We start from the raw sequence: 21,722 nt of genomic DNA on the forward strand, positions 1-21,722 counted from the left end.
GCATGCTCCCTAAACAAACTCGTTGCTTACCAATCCTCCCTGCCATTTAGGCACCAAAATGAGCATGTTAGGAGACAATGACATGCTGCACGTATTTTAGATGACACTGTCACAAAATTCAGACATGCTTGAATGGCCCATGGACAACATTGGCCACTAGTACAAAAGCACAAACGTTAGATTTGCTTCTACAAGACTTTGTGTACGAGACTAGCCATGTTCAAGACAGTAATTGATGTTTGGAAAGACCAACAGCATGTTCCCTTATGTTATCTATTCACCTTTCCCCTGGTCTTGGGGAGAAAAAGGTCAGTGGGGAGCCGATATCTCCAATTTAAATGCAGTCAATGTAGTCAGAGATCCAAATTAGTAAAAGCCGAAAACTTCCTTAAAGCTTCTTATCAGGAAGTCCAGCATCTTTTTTTTTACAGATCTTTTAGGTTAATTCATGAATGTTCTAAGGTAAACAAACTTTGTGTCTTCCACCTGACTTTAGTTTACACCTTAGAACATACTTAGCTCATTTCCAAACGTACCTCAAATGTCTTCGTTGGGTCAGCTGACAACTTTTAGTTAACTGTCAGATGCAGTCTCTCGGAATGGGTAAAGTACTTTAAATTTAGATTCGTATGCTCCTGCTACAAGCCTAAGTTGCTAGGGTAATGTAAGCTGTTTTTGAGCTTGCTTCCAAGCTGTTCTAAGAATGATTGCAACCACATCTCAGGGTATTTGAATTCGGTCATATATTGGGTCCAAAATGTGCGATTACTGTCTCAATCAATTTTTGTTTAATGCAGATTGTATTCAATTAATCTTATTTACATTCTAATTATTAATTGATTTTAACAAAGATATATACATCAATGATTGCATTCGAACAGCAACTTCAGGATCCTTAGAATAACTAACTAGGAATTACTTTAGTTGTGACTGTGAATTGGCGTTGAGAACTAACCTCTAACAAATTTTATCCTAATCCTTGTCTTCTACCTGTTGCAAGAATCCTAAGCTTTCCTTCTAGCTAAGGAAATCTTTTCATCCCAGCAATATTTACTTCCCTGCAATCAGGAAAAGAAGACACAAGGACAGTAGACCCTGCACAGAGTGCAAACTGAGGGTGATATTATGTGAGATTATATCCATTATGAAAGGATAAACAAAATTGAGTGAGTTACTTTTCATTTTAAACAAAAGTCTAAGAGTTAGCTTAATTAAGGTTTTTATTAAAATGGAAGGTTTTAATGGACATAGATTGTCTGCTTCCAGTTGTGGGAAGATGATCATATAGAGGCTATAAATACAGAATGGTCACTGTGGTATCAAATAGTGGATTTAGATTTTTTTTTAAATGTCTTCACTTGCAGTGGTGAGAATGTGAAATCCACTACTGCAGAAAGTAGCTGAAGCAAATTTCATTGACGTATTTAAAGGGAGGATGGACAAATACTTAAGGAAGAAGGCAGAACCACGTTATGCTAATAAAGAACTTTAGGAAGGACTTCCAGGTGGAACCTAGGTAACAGCATGTACTGGATACTGCAAGTGGCCTGTTTCTCTGTTATTTATTCACATCACTTTGTTGTGGTACGTATATAATTAAAATTCGACATTCATTTTTAATAAACTGCTCCAAACTTCTGTTAATGTTAAAACTTCTGTTAAAACTTCTGTTAGTACTCAACACAAACCTTTTTTCCTCAACACCAATTGGTGAGGTACTCTTAAAAACTTGCATGGTAATATTTTGGTTCAAGGAATCCATGTTAGCATGGTTCTAAACCAATATTGGTTGCTGTCATGCCCACAGTCTTGAATATTCCTAGTTTTTAATATACAGTGGATTCCAGATAACTGGGCCACATCAGGACCAGTACATTTTGGCCCAATCAAGTGGCTGCCTCAATTAGCTGAAGTTTCATGGGAATAGTTAAAAAGGTATAAAAAAGACAAACTACCATTTAACTGAGTACTAAGTTATGCATTTAAATGAAATACAGAACAAAGTAGAACACTACCAATGTTACTAGAGTACTATAAAATAGTGTGTTAGTTCCAAATTGTATACTGATGGAGGATATCATCCAGTGTATGTTGCCATGTTCTTTTGATTGATGTAAATGAATAGAATCATTGCAGACACCTAGTGCAGATAATGGACTCCTTTCATAAATTTTCATTATAACATGCAAGATGATTGTTGATTTAATTCCTCATAGTTCCTTATTTGTTGAAGTAGTGAAATAGTTTCATTTTTATTCCCTACCATTTCTGGCATCTCAGAGCCTGAATGCTTGAAACCATTGTTAACAAAACGGTTCTAAAATAGCTTGCTGTTTATTTCTCACCAACTATCAGTGACAAAAATCACTGCTTTCTGAACACAAACATTCAACTGACGCTATTTAAAAACTATTTGCTCTAAGTATTGTGTAGTGACTAATAGCCACATGAATTCACACAACTAACTAGCTAGAAACTGTCCAGCAACAAGAGCGTCCCAAATAAACAAACAGAATCTTCGCTTTTTTCTTGGTTAGTTTTTGTTCTTTAAGAGCTGTCCCGATTAAGTGGCTGCACTGATTAAGCGACGCACGAATTGACTGGAATCCACTGTATATTTATACTTCCTTTGTAAGGCTGAATGAATTCAGCCTTTTCCACATTCAATGGATAAGCATTCCATGTTCCAGCAATATACCACAAAGATATTTCTTGGAGATTTTCTGCTCACTTTCTGTGACAATTTTATATTGACTCCTTACCAACAATGTTCTATCCGAAGGACACAACATAGACTTTGTTTTTTCTTTATTAGAACTAATCACGGCTTTAAAAACCTTGTATGGACCTCTTCTTCACTTTTGGTGCTCCACAAAAGCACTGCTTGTGCCTTAACCTTCTTCCCATAACTAGATTCCCACTTATTCTGGTAGATCCAAACCATCATCTCTATGAATGCAACATCCCTTTTTATACAGGGAAATAGTTAAGTAATGCATTTGCTATTTTATTGTTATTTTACCTTATCCTTCACATCTGTTTATATGATCTTTTTCTATCTAGCTTCACTGTACCTTTCCTCTTTTCACATTTGAATGTCTATTTGGTGAAATTGGAATGGTAACTAAAGTAAAATACATCAATCAACACACATCCAAAGCTTACATTTCATGGGTGGAATGAGCCTTTTTGAAAAGAGAAGCAAAAAAACTCCAGTCTCCACCCTATTATCAGACATTCCCTATGTTCTCTCTACCCTACTCACTTCTCTGTAACTTAAAACACGGTCTTCAAGTTCGGATGAAAAGTCACAGCCTGAAACATTAACTCTGTTTCACTCTCCACAGATGCCGCTTGATCTGAGTATTCCCAGCACTCTTCTTTATGTCTGGGAAGAATTTGTCTTTACAATCAGTGCAAATGTCAGACAAATTACCACCATTCTGCATTGTCACTCTAGTTTTAGTGTGACAAATGTTTTTGAAGTTTTTGAATTTCCCAGGCATGCAAGTCTAACACAACCGAGTGTGAACATACACAGCAAGAAAGAATAGCACCCTAAAAAATTCACAATACCCAACATCCTGGATAGTTAAAGGGGTTAATTCTTGAGAGTAGAATGCAAACGAATATGCTTGGTATTAGAAACTATTCTCTGAGCAAAAGAACCACTCCACAACATGTGCCATGACATCTGTCATGCACTTGACCCTGACACCCCTCAAAAACAAGGACACTTGTGTCAGAATGTTGTTTCTGGATTTCATTTGGCATTCAACACTACTGTCCCACAGACCTTGGTGAACAAATTCCTACTCCTCTGTCTAAATACACCACTCTGCAACGGGGTGTAGGACTTCCTAAGCAACAGATCTCAGTCAGGATTCACAACTACTCCTCCCTCCCAATCATCCTCAACACAGGTGCCTCCAGGGCTGCGTGCTACGCCCATTGCTGTTCTCACACAGGACTGCATGGCCAAACGCCCAAGTAATCACATTGTCAAGTTCGCCGACGTCATGACAGTGGTGTGGTTTGTCAACAACAATGACGAGACGGCCTACAGAGAGGAGGTGGAAGAGCTCAAGGCCTGGTGCCAGGCAAATAACCTCTTCCTCATAGTCAACATGACAAAGGAGATGGTTATCGACTTCAGGAGAAATCACACCACTGACACCGCTCCTTACAGCTGTTTCAAACTCCTGGGAGTGCACATCTTGCACAACCTCTCAAGAGCCCAGAGCACATTCTATATAACCAGGAAAGTATTGTACACCAGCACCTCTACTTTCTAAGGGGGCAGAAGAGAACTGGACTATGCATATCTGTACTCATGTTATTCTACACGCACTGTAGTGAGCACCCTAACAGGCTACATCACTGCAAAGTACAGAATCTGCACTGCATTGGACAGGAAGGCTCTGCAACAAGTAGTCAGAACTACGTAACGCACTACTGGCACCAGACTACCCACCACCAATGACATGTATACAGAAAGGTGCCTGAAAGCGCCAGTAACATCATGAAAGATCCCGCCAATCCTGCTCATGGACAGTTTTTTCCCACTCCCATGAGAAAGGAGGCAACGTAGCACCCATGCCTGGAGCACCAGACTCAAACACAGTTACTTTCCCCAAGCAGTTAGGCTGATCAGCACATCCACTGACTAGCCACCTCTCCACATCCCCAATACCACTATTTTATCTTTTCCTGTCAGTCACCTGGTGTATAAACACTCCTGTGTCCAGCACAACTTCATGGACAAGCAATCAGTATATGTCTATAAACTATCTAATGCACAAATATAGTATTTATTGTGCTTTTTTATTATTGTACTCATTGCTTTTTTTTATGCTGCAGTAATTACTTTGGTTTTCTTTACACTTTGGGTCTTGGAAATGATATTAAACAATCTTGAACCATGAGAAGACATAATTAGAGACAGTGCATTTAGGAGTTGGAATCAAGAGGCAAATCTTCATGCAAAGATGGCTGATTGCGAGAGCTCTTTTTTCATAAAGAATGTGGATGTTGGGCTTCAAGAACTCTGTTCAACATGGAGGGGGAGAGAACGTCAATGAGTCTAGAGTGAAAAATATTGAGATACATAGTGAAACAAAAACAGTAATTGCCAGAAACATATTAAGGTCAGGCAGCTTCTGTGAAAAGAGAAAGGGTTAATATTTTAGGTCAAAGATATTACAACAAATCTAAAACATTGACATTTTCTCCTCAAACAGACGCTGCCTGACCTGCAGAGTGCTTCTGTGTTCCTTTCAGATGTCCAGCATCACCTGCATTTTGATTTTCTAAAATAATCCATTCTCACAGATTGGGACTGGTCAGGTACCAACATCAACAAACAATTGCCACAAGATACCACCAATATCTTTCGAAGGATATTTAAAACTAGCTTAAGTGGCCATGGATCAGGATGCGAATGAAGTATCAGAGCAAAACACACACCAAAAATGCTCTACTCGTTTGGTGGAAGCTGGAAAACCAAAGAGCCTTAAATTTGCCCTTCTAAACTTGAGCTGTGACTGGAGAGACTAATTTTGTACCATCCAACCACGGAAAAAGCAGCTCTGGTAACCCGTGCACCCCGGTGCGACAAATGTTAAGGCAAGGACTGAGAGTTGTTCTCAGAGGTACACTAGCACAAAACAGACGGAATTGAGTTTAATCAAATTGTTCTTACAGCTGCGTGAAGCTAATGTGCTAACAAAAACCTCTTGATGTAACAGATTTATAAACAACTTCACTGTTGGATATAAATCTTCTGAGAAGTGCTTACATTGAAACACTGATTTTCTAAGAGAGTTCACAAAGGGTGAAAAAATGATGTTCTAGTCATCAGATTAGAAGAAATCATCCACTTCTGAATCTGACGAAATCTCTCTTTGTCAACATCATTTTAATGCAATCAACAAAAGGAGGAGAAATCCTTTTTCATTTCAAAGCCTTTATTCGGTAGGCAGAGGATGCACTTTCTGTTCGGGTGCATAAAGCGAAATGGCTGGGGAAGCCGATACGTTAACAACTTTAGCTCATGGGGATTTATTTCACTCACCTCTGCAAATTGTCACAATGTGGAGGTGTTATCTGGTAAAGCAATCAATAGACAAGTCAGGCACCATTATAACACCTGGGTCTTGTTAGCATTCCTCCCTCTGACCTCCTAAACAGGGAACAGTCCCCAGAACAAGACATGTGCTCTGCATTGAACTTGCAATCAGTGAAGAAGAGAAGAAATGAAAAAGGGGCGGGGAAGATTCAATATATCCTCCGAGGCAAAAGAAAGGAAATTACTCCCAGCAGGTTCACTTGCAAACCAAAATCAATCTAAATTTATTTTCTAGCATTACAGTCGTTCTAAATAGCCTCGACTTGGTGGGGAAAGAGTTCACAACTCTCCTGTTAAAGTCGCAGGTCAGACTGGGTTCCATTCGTGTCCGATCTGCATATTTAACCTGGACTTTCTCTGCCTGGAGTGCAGTCCATGCATTGATTTTACAGATTTGAATTGTCAGGGTGATATCAGAGTGGAAGAGGAGAAGGTGATGCTCCACACCACTTTGTATACTCTACTAATCCAAAATTCTCTAAAGCAAGCTAAAATTGAAAGCTTCTTTCTCACAAAAAATAAATCAAAAATTTAGTGGTAGGTAAACTGCACTATTATTTCCTGAGTCGAGACCTGAACAATTTTCCATTTCATAGAAACATAGAAACATAGAAACATAGAAAATAGGTGCAGGAGTAGGCCATTCGGCCCTTCGAGCCTGCACTGCCATTTATTATGATCATGGCTGATCATCCAACTCAGAACCCAGCCTTCCCTCCATACCCCCTGACCCCTGTAGCCACAAGGGCCATATCTAACTTCCTTTTAAACATAGCTAATGAACTGGCCTCAACAGTTTGCTGTGGCAGAGAATTCCACAGATTCACCACTCTCTGTGTGAAGAAGTTTTTCCTAATCTCGGTCCTAAAAGGCTTCCCCTCTATCCTCAAACTGTGACCCCTCGTTCTGGACCTCCCAACATCGGGAACAATCTTCCTGCATCTAGCCTGTCCAATCCCTTTAGGATCTTATACGTTTCAATCAGATCCCCCCTCAATCTTCTAAATTCCAACGAGTACAAGCCCAGTTCATCCAGTCTTTCTTCATATGAAAGACCTGCCATCCCAGGAATCAATCTGGTGAACCTTCTTTGTACTCCCTCTATGGCAAAGATGTCTTTCCTCAGATTAGGGGACCAAAACTGCACACAATACTCCAGGTGTGGTCTCACCAAGGCCTTGTACAACTGCAGTAGTACCTCCCTGCTCCTGTACTCGAATCCTCTCGCTATAAATGCCAGCATACCGTTCGCCTTTTTCACCGCCTGCTGTACCTGCATGCCCACTTTCAATGACTGGTGTATAATGACACCCAGGTCTCGTTGCACCTCCCCTTTTCCTAATCGGCCACCATTCAGATAATAATCTGTTTTCCTATTTTTGCCACCAAAGTGGATAACTTCACATTTATCCACATTTCCTTTATGTCTGGATCTGAATTTGTCATGGAGTCAGTGTTATAAAAAGATATAACATGGGAACACATCCTTTTGCCCATAGTATTCAAACTGACTATCAAACACCTATTTATGCTCATCCTATAGCCCCATTCCATCCTCCCCACATACCTATCAACTCCCCATAGATTTTACCATTCTGTTATGCAGTAGTGGCATTTTATAGTGGTTAATTAATCTAGCAACCCGCACATCCTTGGGATTTGATACGAAAGTGAAGCATGTGGTGAAAACTCATGCAATCATAGGGAGAACTTGTAAACTCCATGCAGTCAGCATAGAGGTAAGTCCCTGGTTGCTGGACTTGTGAAACAGTAGCTGTGCTGACTGCAGTACTGTGTTGCTCATATTGTATTCTGAATATTCTGTGTGTTTGAAATTCATGGCACAGTAGGCACTGTCATTACCAACATTAAAGAAATGCAGCCAAACCCAACCAAAAGGTCTCTGAAAGCAATATTATGTTCAGTACTTCTGAAGGAACATCTGGACATTCCACAGAAAGATGTTATAATCGCCTTGAAAATCCTCTAAGTCCTAATCAATCTTTCACTAGAAGAAAAGCATTTCCTTTCTATGCATTAGTTCATCTCCCTGTGTTGACAGAGGATATACACCAAGCTAACACAACTCTATCTTGTCCTTTGAGAGAACTCCTTCTCAGCACAACCTCAGCAAACAATTGGGTCTGAACAAACACATCTGATAGCGACCCAAGAGATGTCTGTGGACTTGGTGTCCCTGCAGCACAAGAGGCAATATCTAAAAACTGAAGGAAGGAACAGTTAAGGAAATAGAAAGAATCCACACACCGCATGATCAATTCTAATTAACAAGTGATGCAAGAAGCTCATTTATAGGGACCCAAGACTAAAGAGACAGAAATAGAAAACAATAAATTGCAGCTGCTGATGGGATAGGATTAATTTTTCCATCAGTGCAAGATTTGAATGCTGACTGGTATTGGGCCATATTTCAACAGCATGAACTGCTCTCCATTATCAGCTCAACCACAGTGGCAGATGGTGTACACATGCACATGGAAACATAAATTAGATGATCATCATTCTGTGCCCATTTCATCACCATTATTACTCATCACTTGCTGAACCACTGTCTTCACACACTCATATGTAGTTTTTTCTTCCCTGAATAACTATTCATAACCAACAGCATTTTGATTCATCTTGACTCGAATCCATTGGTGATATCTGGATCAGGAGTTTGAGGAGATTTGGTTTGCCACCTAAACACTCGAAAACTTCTACAAATGTACTGTGGAGAGCATTCTGACCTGGCTGCATCACCATCTAGTGGGGGGGGGGGGTGGGTGGGAGGGCTACTGCACAGGACTGAAGTAAGCTGCAGGGAGTTATGAAATTAGTGAGCTCCATCATGGGTACTAGCCTCTGTAGTGTCCAAGAAATCTTCAACAAGTGACACCTCAGAAAAGTGGCGCCCATCTTTAAGGACACCCACCACCCAAGACGTGCTCTCTTATCACTGTTACCATCAAGGAGGTACAGAAGCCTAAAGGCACACACTCAGCGATTCAGAAACAGATTCTTCCCCTCTGTCATCCGATTTCTAAATGGATATTGAACCCATGAACACCACCTCACTACTTTTTTTTTTGATTACAAACAAGAGAAAACCTGCAGTTGCAGGAAATCTGGCAACACACACAAAACGCTGGAGGAACTCAGGAAACCAGGCAGCCTCAATGGAAAAGAATGCAGTCGACATTTGGGGCTGAGACCGGTGGGTGTTGCTTTTGTTCTAAATTTCTATTTTTGGACTACTTATCTTAATTTAACTATTTAGGATACATATACATACTTAGGGTAATACAGGTTTTTTTCCCCTAAATTTATTATGTATTGCATTGTACTGCTGCCACAAAATGAACAAATTTCTCGACATATGCTGGTTATATTAAACATGATTCTGATTCTGTTTCTGATACTGATAGTCTTAGAACTGATGTCTTTGCAAAGCATGGTGTACATCTGCACACTATGTGTGGAAAACAGGTGCAAGTCCATAGCTAACAGACAACAGACTACAAAACAAGCAATCCAGGAAGTTTCCATGCAAAAATATGGTCCAGTGTCAAAATGAGCTGCACATTTGACAGCTATAATTATCAGCTTAATTAAATTCTTTGGTGATGACATAAGATCACAATGAATAAGCTCAAGAAAATGATACAACTTACCATTGTAGGTCACCCTAGGTTTGGTCAGGCACATTACAAGGTGCAAGTCCATTTCTTCAGTGGAAACAAACTTTGAGCACACAGGACATTTGAAACCTGGTTTAAAAAGAGGGGGGAAGAAAGGAATCAATTAAATTCAACACAGATTTAGATAAATGCAATTTGCACCTTATACAAGAACCAGTCCATACATTAGCCCAGTCAGTGTGGGTAGAATATTTTTAGGTACTGAAAGGTTCTCTATCAGACAATGCAAATCAACACTTAGCTCCTGTGAGTACATAAACTGTGGTTACTGAAGCTAATCTCACTTAAATACAAACAAAAAGCTGAAGGAACTCAGCAGGAAGGGAAATGAACTGTTGACGCTTTGGGCCAAGACCCTTCATCATCACTAGAAAGGAAAAGGGAAGAAAGAGGAGGAAAGAGGAGAAAAGAAGGAGTATGAGTTGGCAGGTGATAGGTGAAACCAAGCGAGGGGAAGGTGGGTGAGAGATGGGGAATGAAGTAAGAAGCTGGAAGGTGAGAGGTGGAAGAAGTAAAAGGCTAATGAAGAAGGAATCTGATAGGAGAGAACAGTAGACCGTGGAATAAAGGGAAGGAGAAGCAGCACCCGGCAGAGTGATGGGCAGGTGAGGAGAAGAGAAGGGATGAGAGGGGAACCAGAATAAAGAATAGAAGAAGAGAGAAGGGGGAGGATTGGAGGGGGGAAGCTATCGGAAGTTTGAGAAATCAGCATTCATGCCATCAGGTTGGAAGCTATCCAGGCGGAATATGAAGTGTTGCTCCTCGAACTTGCATGTGGCCTCATTGTGCCAGAAGTGGAGGACAGCGAGAAACTTGTCAGAACAGGAATGGAGAATCAAATTGAAATAAGTGGCCACCGGGAAATCCAGCCTTTTGTGGTGGGCAAAGCAAAGATAGTTGACAACAGGGTCTCCCAATCCATGTCGGGTCTCACGGACATATCACTTCAATACATCTTGGTGAACAGAAGGTTCTAGAGACTTTGCATCATCCTTACCCATTATGTATCTGTAACTGTGGGTAGCACCGGTGACACAGCTATGGAGCTGCTGCCTTACAGCTCATGACTGGGGCTGTATCCTGATCTAAGGTGTATACGGGTGTGGAGTTTTTCCTGGGTGCTCGTGTAAACCATTCCAAAGAATGGTAGGTTAATGAGTCTCTGAAAATTATACAGTAAAATCCAGGAGAGATGACTGGAATGTAGAGAATACCTAACAGGAAAAATTAGGGGGAGTAGGGTTGGGATTGGTCTGTGACTAAGTAGACTCCACGGACTTCAAAAGCATTATTTTATGTCATAAGGAAAGATGAGAGAAAACATTTCTAGAATGGAGAATATTTAAACTTGTCACACTGCAATTGAGAGGTTGCAATGCTGCCTGGAACAGATGACTGTAATCATAATGTGGAGAGTCTTGAGAGGTGATTTTCAATATAAATACAGACTCTGAAATTTAAGTGAGAATCTATGGCTTTAAGGTAGACATGGAATTATTTTTATATACCTTAGCTAAAAATCAACTTTGTCTGTAAACCACACTACCTGAACATTACCTTGGCCTCAATTCCCATAGTCAATTGCCAATGGGTAGTTTGTCATTTATGCTACACGAGTTTCAGTACAAAGATTAATCATTTTCTCAAGGCCATGGAGGAAAAACAGCAGACCAGAATAGGTTTAGTCATCTAACAAGAGCACACTTTAAAAGAGAGATTGTCAGTTGAATTTTCAACTCAGTTAATGATTAATGTTTTTATGTTTTACCAAGTACGAAACCATATGAACTTGAAAAACATGGATTTGTTTAGAAGAAGCACTTCCTTTATCTTTAGTGGGTGATGCTACTGTTAACCAATCCTGTACTGACAGACTACTCGATAAATTTGCCTCTGGGTAAAAGTTTCAAATAGGTCCTAGAGATCGTGCAAAGATAACTCCCTGGTGTTGCAGCTTGAACCCTAAGTGCTCCCTTTTTAATGGAGTTGTCCACTTTGGTGAGAAAAGCATAGAAATTACAAAAGTTTTTTGCTTCCAACATGATCCAATAGTGCAAACTGGATTTTGGCTCATCTGGTCAGGATTGAACCAATGTCACAGGAGGAGTAAGGCTGCTTCTCCACGAGCTACACTCTATGAACACCAGTTACATTTCTCCTGAATTTTAATATTGAGAACCACTTCTCAATTACGTGAGCATAGATTAGATTGAAAATCCATCCTAGAGACTTGACCATGTTATATATGGATTGCTTCAGTGCAGAGGTATTTACCCAAGGCTTTCTCAGGTAGACATTAAAAAGCTGGCGGCATTTTTCACAGAAGGCTGGATATGCCTCCTCTGTATCTTGGTCGGTTGTTAATCCCACAGTTAACACCAGCAAAGTCAAATTACTTTTCATTTACTCACTCCCACACTTTCAAATGAGTTGCCATGCCTCTCCACGTTATGACAGCACTACCTAGCAATGTCTACTTCACTGGCTATGAATCACTTTCGAGACATCCTGAGGGCATGCAAAGCTCTGCGCAAATACAAGTTCATTCTTTATTTATAATTCATGAATGTCACTGCTGTGAATGAGTTATACAGGTCTTTCAGAAAAACGCAATAAATGTTTCTGCCTTTCCTTCACCCTCCGCAATGATGACCATAAAAGGCCTTTAATGTGGTACAACTCATAAATAACAACTTAGAAAGCACCTGTAGTGCATTAAAATATCCTAAGGCACATCCCCAGACACCAGAAGAACAGATATGTGGCGCATATTAGACTTTTGAAAGTCCTTCAGTAAAGTGCCACACAAAATTACAGTGCATTACATTATATGTGAGGACTGGGGAGTCAAATAGAAAACAGAGTGGGCATAATCAGGTCATTTTTGTTTTGGGTTGAGAGGCTATGAACAGTGGTGTGGGAGAGGGGGTTGCATAGGGAGCCCATTAGCTCACAATCTATAATCAATAATTCAGATCCATTCATCTGGGTTTGCTGATGATAACTAGGAGTGTGAGCCTAAAGAGGGATAGACAGCGACTTTAGGGGGATAGAGATGGGTTAAATGAAAGGACATGGTCATGACAGACAGAATATCTGTAGAAAAATGTGAGGTTATCCACAGATGTGAGGAAGGGAGGACTCCAAGCTAGGATAAAACACAGAGGAATGAAACCCCCCTCAACCCAGTATCTTTTTAGCAAACATACAGGTGCTGGAGAACAAGATTGAGGACCAAAGGGCAAGATTGTTGGATTGGCAGGAAAAGAGGAATTGTTGCGTTCTGAGTTTCATGGAGACGTGGTTTATTCCCGACACGCCGGTTACGTCAGTAAGACCCGAAGGCTTCTCGATACACCATATGGACCGAACTGCTAATTCCGAGAAGGCAGAAGGTGAGGGGGTTCTGTGTTTCATGATAAACTCTTGTGGTGCCCTGATGCAGCGGTCCTGTTGCACTCTTATTCACCCAACCTGGAACATCTGACAATTAAGTTCAGATAGTTCTAATGACCAAGAGAGTTCTTCTTTGTGATCCTGACTGCAGTTTACATACCGCCAAAAGCAGATAATAAAAGAAGGACTTGATGGATTGAATGCCACAATTAGCAAACAAGAAACAGCCTACCTTTCAAATAATTGTCAGGGACATCAATCAGACTTGTTTGAAGAAAACTCTGCCTAATTGTCATCAACATAACACCCGTAACATCAGGGTCTCATCAATGGCATTCAGATCTGGCGACCAAGCTAAATACAAGAGGTCCAGGTATGATCTCCAGAAAGCCATCTCATGTGTGAAGTGGCAATTCTGGACCAAACTTGAATAACTGAACAACGCTCAACAGCTGCAGCAGGGCTTGAACTTATCATCTCCTAGAGAGTGAAACCAAGTGACATACTGTAGTTGACAACAAGCCTTTGCTCCCAGATGAGCTCAATCTCTCTTATGCTCGTTTTGACCAATGCCACTGTGATTTCTGCTGTCTAGTTGCACTTACATCCACTATGAAGAAGTGCTTTAGGAGGGTGGCGATGAAACAAGTTAACTCCTGCCTGAGGAGTGACTTGGATCTGCTTCAGTTCGTCTACTGTCACAACAGGTCAACGGCAGATGCCACGTCACTGGCTCTTCATTCAGTCCTGGAATATCTGGACAAAGATGCATACATCAGGATGCTCTTTATTGACTAGAGTTAGGCATTCAATACTATCAACCCCTCAGAACTAATCAATAAGCTTGGCTTCAATACCTCCTTGTGCAACTTGATTCTCAATTTGCACACTTGCAGATCTCAGAGAGTTTGGATTGGCAACAAATTCTCCCTCAGCACAGGTGCACGACAGGGCTGCGTGCTTGGCCCTCTGCTCTACTCGCTTTATACTTTTGATCTGAGGCTAAGTACAGCTCCAATGCCACACTTAAGTTTACCGATTATACCACTGTTTTTTTTAATTTCAAAATATACTTTATTCAAAAATAAATATATACAATAAACCATTCAATAACTTTTCATCCTTTACATACGTTTCCATTATACTCAGTACATATCCGTATTTATAGCCACCCACGTGGCACTCCAGCAGTTCAGCTTAGCATATCATTGTTGAAGGGTATACTCCCCGCCCACCGACCCCTCCCACTCCCACAGGTGGAGAAACCTATACTGTGGTCCTTCCCCACCGGGCCCTTGCGGTGGCTGCACCGAGTTTCAGTGCGTCCCTCAGCACGTACTCCTGCAGCCGAGAATGTGCCAGTCGGTAGCATTCTCCCACGGACATCTCCGTGTGCTGGTAGATCATCAAGTTTTGGGTTGACCAAAGAGCGTCTTTCACTGAGTTGATGATCTGCCAGCAGCACTGGATGTTGGTCTCCGTGTGCGTCCCCGGGAACAGCCCGTAGATCAGAGAGTCCTCTGTTACGCAGCTGCTGGGGATAAAACGTGACACTAGCCCGTCCATCCTCCTCCACACCCTCTTTGCGAACTGGCAGTGTGCAAAGAGGTGGGTCACAGACTCCTCCTCACTGCAGTCCTCCCGTGGGCAGTGGGGTGCAGAGACAACGTTCCGGGCGTACAGGAGGGCTCTGACTGGGAGGGCCCCTCTCACCGCCAGCCAGGTGAGGTCTTGGCGCCTGTTGGTGAGGTCTGGCGATGAGGCATTTTGCCAGATGAACTGGACAGTCTGCTCAGGGAACCACCCCACTGTGTCCATCACATCCTTCTCCTGCAGTGCCTGCAGGACACTACGTGCCGACCACTGCCTGATGGCCCTGTGGTCAAAGGCGTTCTCCTGGAAGAACTTTGCTACGTATACCACTGTTGTTAGTTGAATCAAGAATGGTGGCGTATCAGCATATAGGAGGAAGATTGAAAATCTGGCTGAGTGGTGCCACAGCAACCACCTCTCACTCAATGTCGGCAAGACCAAGCAGATGATTATTGACTTCAGGAGGTGGAAACCAGATAGGTTTCGATGAGATCCTGCCTCATTCTTCTAAACTCCAGTGAGCACAGGCCCAGAGGCATTAAATGCTCCTCATGCATTAACCATTTCATTCGTGGAATCATTTTCATGAAACACTTCTAGGCCCAATCCCAGCACATCTTTTCTTATATAAAGAGCCCAGAACAGCTCATAATAGTGCAGTCTGATGAATGCCTTAGAAAGACATCCTTGCTTTTGTATTCTAGTCTTCTCGAAATGAATGCTAACTTTGCATTTGCCTTCCTCACCATACACTCAAACTGCAAATTAAACCTTAGGGAACCCTGCACAAGGACTCCTATGTCTCTTTGCACCTCAGTTTTTTTTCTCTCCATTTTGAGAATAGTCAACCTTTTCATTTCTTCTACCAAAGTGCATGACCATACACCTCCCAACATTAAATTCTATCTGACTCCTCTTTGCCCATTCTCCAATCTGTCTAAGTCCTTCTGTAGCCTTTTTTCCTCAAAACTACCTGCCTCTCCAGCTATCTTCACATTGTCTGCAAACTTTGCAACAAAGCCATCAATTGCATCATCCAAATCATTGACATATAATGTAAAAAGAATTAGTCCCAACACAGGCCCCTACGGAAAACTACTAGTCACCGGCAGCCAGCCAGAAAAGGCTCCCTTTATTCTCACTGTTTGCCTCTTGCCAATCAGCTACTGATGTTTCCATGCCAGAGCCTTTCCTGTAATACCACGGGCTTGTAGCTTGTTAAGCAGCCTCACGTGTGACACCTTGTCACAGACCTTCTGGAAATCTGAGTACACAAATCCTGCTTATTATTTATTCAAAGAATTCAAACAGATTTGTCAGGTAAGATTTTTCCTTGAGGAAACCATGCTGACTATGGCCTACTTTATCAAGTGCCTCTAAGTACCCTGAGACCTAATCCTTAATAATTGACTCCAACATCTTCCCAACCACTGAGGTCAGACTATCTGGCCTATAGTTTCCTTTCTTCTGCTCTCTCCTTTCTTGAAGAATGGAGTGACATTTGCAATTTTCCAGTCTTCCAGAACCATTCCAGAATCATTACTAATTACTTGGATTATTACCTGAAAAATCAGTATTAATACCTCCACAATCTCTTCAAACACCTCTTTCAGAACATCTGGTCCAGGTAATTTATCTATCTTCAGACCTGTCAGTTTCCTAAGAACCTTCTCTCTGGTTATTGTAACTTCACACACTTCATGCCCCCTGACAGCTGTAACTTCTACCATATTGCTTGTGTCTTCCACAGTGAGGACTGGTGCAAAGTACTTATTCCGTTGTCCACCATTTCCTTGTCCACCATAACTACCTTTCCAGCAGTCTATTATCCATTCTCGCCTCTCTTTTACACTTTATGTATTAATTCTGCCCTCTGACACTTTCGAATTTCTGGCATACTGTTAGTGTCTTCCATAATGAGGGCTAACGCAAAATACTTATTAAACTCCTCCGCTATTTCTTTGTCCCCCATTTCATTTTGTCCCTCTTCATATCATGTTTTTGATAATAATTGCTGACTTATTTGTAATTACAGGTTGAATATCCTTTATCTGAAATTCCAAAATCCAAATATCTCCTAAATCCAAAATATTTTTAGCATTGACATGATGTCACAAATGGAAAATATTCTATAAAGCACTGGGAAGATTCCCAGGCAATGCCCAGGTCTCTATGTATCATAGACAGTTATGTAAAGTGACCTGACATATGTAATGAATAGAAGTTTTGAAAAATAGTGAAACACTTCATAAAGTGTAAATTGAAGATCTTGAATGTGTATTAAAAGAGTGGATTTGTCAGCATTGGAGTGTGCTGATCATGACATAAGCAAAGATCTATCATGACAAACTGAAAACCGAAGGTAAGTATGAATATTCAGCAGGCTGATTGCTGAAATTTAAGATAGGGCATGGCATCAAATGTTTAAAGAATTAAAAAATTTTAGATAATTCATCAGTTTATCATGAAGCAGCGGAGAACTTCATTGAGGAGTTTGAGAGGAGCATCACTGATGAAAACCTAACACCAGAACAAGTGCACAATACTGATTGTTTTTATAATTTATAAAAAAAATAAAAGTAGTAAAATACAAATACAGTGTACTATAAGCTTTTAATCGAGACACAGCATCATAGGTAGAGACTGCGTCTGCCATTGGTGTTGTTCAACAGCTGATTCAGGTATTCTCCCAATGCTGCTTCGCTGCTTTTGTTACCCTGCATACATTATATTTTCATTACTTTAATGATACGTAATAATTTTTATTGTTAATTACATATGTGTGATGAACAAGTTTAAGACAAAGACTGCTTAACAGTAGCGCATAAATTTAGAGTCAGAAATGATGGCGATCCTAAACTATCTCACTATATAATTCCAAAACCTGAAAAAATCTGAAATCCAAACACTTCTAACCCCAAGCATTTTGGATAAGGGGTACTCAACCTGCATTATTACTGTTTTGTTCATCTCTCGTTTTGTATTTACACAGTTTTTTTTTAATTTGGCTGTTGTCTGCCCCTTTGAGTGTAGTCTTTCATCGATTTTATTGTGTTTCTTGTAATGACTGTAATGACTGTGAATGCCTGCAAGGAAAGGAATCTTATGATTGTATATGGTGACACATGTGAACATTGATAATAAATTTACTTCGAATTTTGAACCTTTCCTTATCACTCCTCTTCCTCCTACCAATGGCCCAGTTCTGATCCAGAAAACAACACATTATCGTGATTTTTATAAATGACCTGGATGAGGAGGTGGAGGGATGGGTTAGTAAATTTGCTGATGAGTCAAAGGTTGGGGGTGTTGTGGATAGTGCAGAGGGCTGTCAGAGGTTACAGCGGGACATTGATAGGATGCAAAACTGGGCTGAGAAGTGGCAGATGGAGTTCAACCCAGTTAAGTATGGGGTTGTTCATTTTGGTAGGTCAAATATGATGGCAGAATATAGTATTAATGGTAAGACTCTTGGCAGTTTGGAGGATCAGAGGGATCTTGGGGTCCAAGTCCATATGTCACTGAAAGCTGCTACGCAAGTTGACTCTGTGGAGAAGGTGTCATACGGTGCATTGGCCTTCATCAACCATGGGATTGAGTTTAAGAGCTGAGAGGTAATGTTACAGCTACATAGAACCCTGGTAAAGCCCACTTGGAGTACTGTGCTCAGTTCTGGTCACCTCACTAAAGCAAGGATGGCGAAACTATAGAAAGGGTGCAGAGGAGATTTACAAGGATGTTGCCTGGATTGGGGAGCATGCCTTATGAGAATAGGCTAAGCAAACTTGGTCTTTGCTCCTTGGAATAGCAGAGGATGAGAGGTGACCTGATGGAGGTGTACAAGATGATGAGAGGCATTGATCATGTGGATAGCCAGAGGCCTGTTCCCAGGGCTGAAATGGCTAACACGAGGGGGAGTAGTTTTAAGATGTTTGGAAGTAGATACAAGGTGAACGTTAGAGGTAAGTTTCTTTACAGAGAGTGGTGGGTGTGTGGAATGCACAACCAGCAACAGTGGTAGAGGTGGATACAATAGGGTCTTTTAAGAGACTCTTGATAGGTACATGGACCATAGAGGAATAGAGGGCTATGCAGTAGTGTAATTCTAGGCGGTTTCTAGAGTAGGTTACATGGTCATTGTGGGCCAAAGGTAGCGGACTTCACAGGCCGGACCATGACAGTAGGGCCTGTAATGTGCTGTAGAGTTGTATGATTCTATACTCCAAATGTGGTCTGCTCAATGCCTTATAAAGCTGTTTCTGAGTACATCCTTACCATCTTTTTCTGCTTTCTAACAAGCTCCTTACTTCCTCTCGATCAGTTACCACAGACTATGGGAGAGATAATAGAACATTCAGTAAAAAATATACCAGGAAAGTACAAAAATTAGGTCCTGATATATGGTTTTAGCCTGATATGTTGACAATTCCTTTTGATTTACAGAAACTGATTGACCTGATGAGTACCTCCAAGCAAATTTTTTGTTGACCAGAACTTGGCGGTTTGTCTCTTTTTTCATTTAATTGGACTCTCCATCAACATTCTACTTTGGTAAATATATACACTGAATCAGGTTAGGCCAATTTTTTTTTGTTGTTTCCTACCAAAGTTTTTAGGATACTTCTCAATGTTCATCCATGGCTTCACCGGTTAAAGACTTGACCTCATCTTTTGTGGTGTATGTTTAGATAATCATGTTCAAAGTCAGCACCACCTATATTTAAACATCTGGTCATAACTCTCACACCTAATGTTCCAACAAATTATATTATAGTTGCTATAACCTTTGGTGTTATAGGCAGATTTTTAAGAAAGATGTGCGGAGGTAGCTAGGAGTGGGCAGAACCTCTTAGGAATCAACTAGGTTAAAAAATCTCTCAGAGCTGATAATTTGCTTCGAGCAAGGACAGCGATGCTGCAGTTTTTTTCATAAATGTGTCACACAAGGTAATGAGTGTAGTAAATCAGTATGAACAGGTCAAGTTTCTGCTAAGCAAAATAATTTTTGAGTAGAAATCAAGAATAATGCTATAGATACCTTTTCAAAATTACTAAAGCTGGAGTGTATATGGCTAAAGAAGAAACTGGTGAACATCTGAGTGAAGCCATGCAATGATCTAAAGTATCTCAAAATGGTAGAAAGGAAGATAACTGTAAGAAAATGGTAACCTAAAATAACACACACACACACACACACACACAATGCTGGAGGAACTCAGCACGCCAAGCAGCGTCAATAGAAAGGAATAAAGAGTCAACATATTGGGCTGAGACTTTTCATCAGGACTCATAAAAAATATAAATAAAACAATAGTTTTACGGAACCAGGAGCCAGCTTTCCTATTTGCGGTGAAGCTTGACACAAGAGAGAATGAGAAACAATTTTGGATAAGTTGCTCCTGGAAATTGGGAGGTTAAATAATTCAGTGCTGTAGTAATTGTTTTGGACATGATAGAGTGGGAGGAATTAAAGGTGAAGGAGTGGTATTACTTGGAAAATGTCACGGTAGTTATTAGTCAGGACAGAATGGAGGGCTTGTCTACTGAGGCTTTATGGGTAGAGCTGAGGAGTAAGAAAGGTCTGACCACATTAATGGGATTGTATTATAGACCACCCAACAGTACATGGGATTTAGAGCAGCAAATTTGTAGAGAGTTTCCTATGTGCAAGAAACATAAGGTTGTGATAGTAGGTGATTTTAACATTCCACATATTGATTGGGACTCCCATACTGTAAAAGGGCTTGATGGGAAAGAGTTTGTCAAATTTGTTCAGTAAAGTTTCCTGAATCAGTGCATAGAAGTCCTAACTAGAGAGCGAGTGATACTAGATCTCCTATTAGGGAATAAGACAGGACAGGTGACAGAAGTCTGTGTTTGGAAACACTTTGCATTTAGTAATCATAATGCCATTAGTTTCAAGGAAATTATGAAAAAGAGTAGGTCTGGTCCTTGGGTTGAGATTCTAAATTGGAGAAAGGTCAATCTTAATGGTATCAGAACGGATCTGGGATGTATGGATTCAGATGGGCTGTTTTCTGGCAAAGGTGCACTTGGTAAAAGGCAGGTCTTCAAAAGTAAAATGTTGAGAGTACAGAGTTGGTATGTTGTCAGAATAAAAGTCAAGGATAACAGGTTTAGAGAACTTTGGTTTTTGAGAGATATTGAAGCCCTGTTAAGAAAAAGAAGGAATGCGTGTAGCAGATAGACAGGCAGAAGCAAATGAAGTACTTGAGTACAAGAAATGCAAGAGAACACTCTTCTCTAGCAGACAAGGTGAAGAAGAGTCCCAAAGGGCTTCTACAGATAAATTAAGTGCAAAAGGATAGCAAGGGACAAAACTGGTCCTCTGGATAATCAGTGGTAATCTATGTGTGGTGCCAAAAGAGATAGGGGAGATCTTAAAAAGGCTTTTTGCATCTGTATTTACTTGGGAAATGGACACAGTCTACAGGTATGAGGAAATTCAGTGGCAAGATCATGGGTGCTACACAGATTACAGAAGAGGAAGTGTTTGCTGTTTTGAGGCAAACTAAGGTAGATAAATCCTCAGTACCCTCAGAAGGCTAGTGCAGAAATTACATTGGCCCCAGCAGAGATATTTAAAATATTCTTAGTCATGGGTGAGGTGCTGGAGGATTGGACAATAGCTAACCTTGTTCTGTTGTTTAAGAAAGGCTCTAAAAATAAGCCAGGAAATTATAGGCCGATGATCCTGACATCAGTAATGGGAAAGTAATTGGAAGGTATTCTCAGGGACCAGATATATAAGTACTCGGATAGTCAGGGACTGATTAGGGATAATCGACATGGTTTTGTGTGTGATGAGTCACGTCTACCCAATCTTACAAAGATTTTTAAAGAAGATACCAAGAAAGTTGATGAAGGCAAGGCAGTGGATGTTG

The 21,722-nt window shown here is 40.7% G+C and overlaps 1 protein-coding gene across 1 annotated transcript in view; it reads right to left on the reverse strand.

Annotated features, from left to right (window-relative positions):
- znrf2b (zinc and ring finger 2b) overlaps positions 1-21,722 on the reverse strand; it is a 181,020-nt gene that overhangs the window by 56,226 nt on the left and 103,072 nt on the right. Inside the window, exon 2 of the mRNA XM_063069784.1 lies at positions 9,802-9,897. Coding sequence (XP_062925854.1) covers positions 9,802-9,897 — 96 coding nt within the window. The remainder of the gene's footprint in view (positions 1-9,801; positions 9,898-21,722) is intronic.

This window comes from Mobula hypostoma, chromosome 17, assembly GCF_963921235.1.
Source record: "Mobula hypostoma chromosome 17, sMobHyp1.1, whole genome shotgun sequence".
Taxonomy (NCBI): Eukaryota; Metazoa; Chordata; class Chondrichthyes; order Myliobatiformes; family Myliobatidae; genus Mobula; species Mobula hypostoma.